Source organism: Lasioglossum baleicum, chromosome 2 (genome assembly GCF_051020765.1).
Source record: "Lasioglossum baleicum chromosome 2, iyLasBale1, whole genome shotgun sequence".
Classification (NCBI taxonomy): domain Eukaryota; kingdom Metazoa; phylum Arthropoda; class Insecta; order Hymenoptera; family Halictidae; genus Lasioglossum; species Lasioglossum baleicum.
The window spans coordinates 9,193,219-9,198,694 of record NC_134930.1 but is presented as its reverse complement, the minus strand read 5'-3'; the positions used below and the strand labels follow the sequence as shown (position 1 = coordinate 9,198,694).

Here is a 5,476-nt window from a genome sequence, read left to right as displayed (position 1 = left end):
GTTATAATCGAGACGTCTAATTACCTCGCGCCAAACCCATAATGCGGTTCGCCGGCACGTTTTGTCGTCCGCGCACTCAACTAATCGTTCCTCACAGCACACAGAAGCGTAAAGCATCGATCGAGACGTTTTGGCGAGAAATTCAGTTCCATGTATCGCACGGCGAGCAATTTAATCGTGCGTTCCGGGACATTGGTCCGACACGGGCGTCCGATCGCGCACGAGTGAGCAGAAATTCTGAAAACAAGAGTCCGAGCGAGGAACGGTGAGCAGACGCCGTATAATGAAATAGAATTCACTCTAGCCCGATCATTTTCACTTCCGTGGAAAAGAAAAGGGAAAGTGCGCCAAGTCGTTTCAGACCAAGAAACCGTGCGCGTTGCCGAACGCGTGTTGCGCTCGCTGAAACTCGCACGATTATCTGCGAACGAAGCAAGCCTTACACCACGCGCGCACACGTTCGAATCGGACGAATTTTTATCGACTGGTCCGGGAGAAGCCTCGTTCTAGGTGTATGTATAATTCCGCTGATGACACTTATTAAAAATGGTACATACCATGTTTCTCTCGCCCCGCGCATCTTTCTTTAGAGATACAAATTTTCTAAATACATACATACACCGACATATAAGTTTTTGCTCGTTTTTTTTTTAACCAAGCTCCCCAATTGATAATCACGACGGAAAACATCAATTTCAAACTGCAAGAAATATACATCTGTATAAAACGAAGAAAGCAGTAAAAGCAAACTTACTTGACTTTCCCGAGTTGCATTCCTGGATAGGTTGAAGAGTTCGTGGCATCGTTGGATGATGAATAACGTCGATCTTCTACGCAGCAGAGTAACAGAGTCCGGCAGAACCGGCGGAGCTCCCAAATAGTCTCATAAAACAACTCGCCTCTACAAAAGTCCATCGAGCCTCGAATCACTATATCCTGAACCAGCAATTCCTTACAAATGCTCACATCTTCATCTGCTCCCCTACGATCTCAAGTCTCAAATCAAACTGACAACTTGAAAAACCCCAGCAATCTATCTCGACGTCCTCAACTAACAATCAGATATCTTCTCCGTTAGAAAGTCTTCGGTTACACACGAAAATTCCACCATTTGGCTTGGAGAAACGAAATTGTGAAAAATCAAAAATTCCATAGTCACCAACGCGGGAAAAAAAGACACCGTCGACGCATGTGCACTGTCGGATCACCTGTGAACCGGAGGAACGTTCTCCAAGATCGCGGCTTCCAATTCCTGGATCACGGACGGCTGACCTTCGGGACCATGACCGCACTCGTGGACGCTCCGTGGCCACGAGTGACGACTACACTGAACCACGATGCTAAGATGAACCAGGTAAACGGTCGCACAGCTAAGTCTCGGGTAGGAGGAGCGTACGGACTTGTTTCAATCTCCGCGGTTTGGTTGCACCAGCATGGAAAGAGACAGCAGCACACCTGTATACTTGGCCTCATCTTTCTCCCTCCTATCAGACGCAAATCCCCATAGAACTCTCCACGGTCTCTCTCTCTCTCTCTTTCTATCTCCCTCTTTCCAGCAAAAAAGAACGAGCACGACAGTGGACTCGCAACAGAGAAAGTTGTAGAAACGATTACAATACAGCTACATTTCAGACGTCAACACCACTTTCGTTACGACCAGAGGACCAATTCAACTTTTACCGGGCACGGAAACGATTTCCCGGACCTCTACACAAGCCAACCAACATTTTTGACCTCTTTGAACATTCATGAATCCATTTGGATACCGGGGTCTACAAAATTTTCTATTCAAATTACAACATAGAGGAGTGAATCCCTCGCTCTGTCATCTCTTTTACAAGAACCAATCATTTATTTTTGTCTAGACAAAACGGATAAAAATCTGTTTCGGAACGATTACATTGGTGGTTCTCGGTTCTCTGTCCGAATCGACGTACTTTTATCAACCGTTACTCTTCTAGAGACAGGTTAAAGAATAGTCTTTCAATAAGCTTGTAATTCTGTAATACGGAGTGGTTTTAAATCTCGAAAACAAGACAACATTTATAAAATCTTATACCTTTATTGAGCGATTAAACACGTTGAAATCATTATGTCCCATACATTACTGGTCCAGAAGAAATGTAAATGGTAAACACATATTTTTGTAAAGCTTCGCAAAGACCCAAAAATTATATCATGCGATCCTTTGCAGTTTTTTTTTTCTATCGTTACCCACTAAATTAACATACTTTCGTTATGTTGAATAAATTTATTACTACACCGTGTACGTGCGCGCGGAAACATTGGATCGTACAAGATAGGAATAAGTTATACCACACACAGGGCTCGGAAATATTGACTCGTGACGGCCAATTTTCGAAGCCCGACTTTCGACCCGGCCGCGCGTCTCGCTTCGCCTATATGTATAGTTCTCGAGCGAGTTCAGGCGCTATTCGTGGCGCCTAGGAGAACTATACATATAGGACCGCCACGGGAGTCGGGAGACGGCGAAGCGCGAAAATCGGCCGCCGCGAGGCAATAATTCCGAGCCCTGAGTTATACGGTTGGAATTTACTGGGAACTTAAATATCAATATCAAGGATGAGCTTTAGTAATCTACGATCAGTCTTGTGCATCCCTGATCCTTGTACTGTTCAATGTCAATTTACAAATTCAACGTTTTTTCAGAAACAAAGAATCAGTACCACTGTCTTCGCTAAATATACATCTCCGGACTCCGGAAGGTACATTTATACGTTATTATTAATATTTATTTTGTACCTTATTCGCGGAAGATACAAAGATACATTTCATCGTAATCAATCTAGAGTAGTCATCTTTCATTGTCACTTTTTCTTTGATCCGAAGCCCGAAAAGCCCATTATCGCCGCCATTTCATCCGAAGGTCCACCATTGTCGTCGTTAACTTCTTCGATTTTTCTCTTCTTGTCTTTCCTCTTTTCCTTTCTGTACTCCTTAATCTTCTCTTCCTGTAAACCATAATAACAATAACAATAACAATATATATTTCGAACAATATATTCGTAAAACTATAATCAGAAAGAATCATACCTCTTCCTTTAACTCTTTCACTCTCTGTTCTAAATCATAGTCTTTCTTCTTTTCTTCCAACTTCTTCTTATTCATCGCAAAGCGGGCTTTCACTTGTTCTAATGTGGAACGTTCTATCTTCATCGACATGCCCAGATTACGTTGATCTAAAAGAATATTAAAGCATTAGTATGAAAGAAAACACACGCATTGTAACGTTGTATCCCAACTATTAATCGATAAAATGCATATTACGTTTTGTTCCATTGATGTGGTCCAAGAAATTAATCGAATCCTTGACAACGCAATCGCAGACATTACAGTAGTACCTGCAAATGCAATGCATCTATGTGTCACAATTACTTTAAAATTATTATCGATTTATTAAAATATCATAGAATTTCAAGGTGGTTACCCTCCGGTTTGGGAAGACGGTGTATTTTTGTTAATAACAACACTCTTTCCTAATTTTGACTCGAGGTCTACTTTATAATCTCTTTGTTTTAACAACTCCCGTTTCACAGCTGGTTGTTTTGGAATTCCTAGCTCCTCTTCCGCGATCTCATCCTGAAGACGTTGAAGCGCTATCCTTTCGTACTCTTCCCTGTTCCATTTTCGCCTGTGATCATCCGGACGCTAAACAATAAATATGTTTTTGAACGCGTACCACATGTTTACAGACACTCTAAATATATAGACCGATATGCAAATTGATCACAACATTTACATATATTTAACACTAGGTTTAATAACGATAATGAGAAAATAGGAGAAATATTTTCAGCCATTTTCTTACAATACCATACCCAAAGAAACAAATTTGGTGAATAATTCCTCACGAATGCCTCTTTACAATTTCAATAATCGTAAATTAAAAATATTATATATATAGGACGTGTCCAACAAACCTAGTGTTAAACAAATGAATAAACATCTATCTTTTCGTGAATTGCAAGTATTTACAGGAAGAATGTTAAATATTATTTAACGTATATACATCTCATTAAGATTTTACATAAATACATATCATTGAGATTTTCTATAAAAACAATACTTTCATACATGGATTTACTCATCGCGCAAAATCATCATCGAAAGTAACTTAAAGTTCATGATCAAAGCAAACAATTTATAATTCGACCACGAAATTCTATTTATTACATTAGAATATATTTTGATTGTTATGGTTCACTGTGTTTATCACTTTTTTCGAAAGTTCCATCGCAACAGAATATGTATTTATTTATTTACATATGTTTCTCTTATTTTGCTACAACTGGCTAAATACAACTATGTTGTATAGGTTAAGAAACATGTCAATTGATATTTTTAACAAAAACGCAGTATTCACTTGAACAATAGATATAATATACATGCTGTAGCATAAATAATTGTACAAACGTAAATTATTGATTACTTACCATGGACATTGTTCGAAAATTGTTAAAGCTTGAATCAACCCTGTATATATATATAAATAAATACTATGGACAGAGAGTATATGAGAGTGCTCACGCCCGGGTTTTGGCCGTGCCCATTATAGTGCTGCCCCCTACACTAGTGCTTAGCCTGGATCAGCTCCCGTCTCGACACTTAGTCCGGACAAGACTCCGTCTCGACACTTAGTCCGGACAAGACTCCGTCTCGACACTTAGTCCGGACAAGAATCCGTCTCGACACTTAGTCCGGACAAGAATCCGTCTCGACACTTAGTCCGGACAAGAATCCGTCTCGACACTTAGTCCGGACAATAACCTACATCATCTTTGGCCTTGATCAGAACCACCGACGAGAACTGCCAGCCTTATGGGGGCCGTCCAGGGCCGTCTCCTAGCAGATGACGGTCGCGCGTGAACACTCACACACCGCTAGAGTACACTCACACACCGCTAGACCACGTATACGTACGCGAGAATTGCTAGGATCAGGGAAATGCCTTCTGATTTCTCGATAATGCAAAGACGGGGGTTTTTATTAGTCAAAATCGCTAGATGAAAGATCAATCTAGTTCGCTGTTTGCTTCAAAAGTCGTTCTTTTACGTTTCCGAGCAATGATTTTGCAATATTCGGCTGCATGTTGCCCGTCGGAGAGGCTAGTACGCCGGCGTGACTGCAGCGCCATCTGACGGGCAACATGCAGCCGAATATTGCAAAATCATTGCTCGGAAACGTAAAAGAACGACTTTTGAAGCAAACAGCGCGCTAGATTGATCTTTTATCTAGCGATTTTGACTAATAAAAACCACCGTCTTTGCATTATCGAGAAATCAGAACGCATTTCCCTGATCCTAGCAATTCTCGCGTACGTATACGTGGTCTAGCGGTGTGTGAGTGTTCACGCGCGACCGTCATCTGCTAGGAGACGGCCCCCATAAGGATAGACCTATCATCTTATGGGACTTCATGTCCACGCTATGAATTACCGACTGTGCAAAAAAACCAG

General features: G+C 41.2%; 1 protein-coding gene and 1 long non-coding RNA gene across 2 annotated transcripts; one reads left to right on the top strand and one right to left on the bottom strand.

The window, feature by feature from the left end:
- The first annotated feature begins 626 nt into the window (after positions 1-626).
- Positions 627-2,073, top strand: LOC143218383 (uncharacterized). Its single transcript, XR_013011037.1, has 2 exons — positions 627-1,354; positions 1,633-2,073. It is a non-coding gene; the product is annotated as an uncharacterized LOC143218383 (long non-coding RNA).
- LOC143218329 (zinc finger matrin-type protein 2) lies at positions 2,043-4,605 on the bottom strand. The gene is made up of 5 exons (XM_076443463.1): positions 4,455-4,605; positions 3,449-3,669; positions 3,289-3,362; positions 3,055-3,200; positions 2,043-2,972 (listed from the first exon to the last, which is right to left on the bottom strand). Exons 1-5 carry the CDS (start codon positions 4,461-4,463, stop codon positions 2,829-2,831), a joined length of 594 nt encoding a protein of 197 aa, XP_076299578.1. The 5' UTR covers positions 4,464-4,605; the 3' UTR covers positions 2,043-2,828.
- Positions 4,606-5,476: the final 871 nt, after the last annotated feature.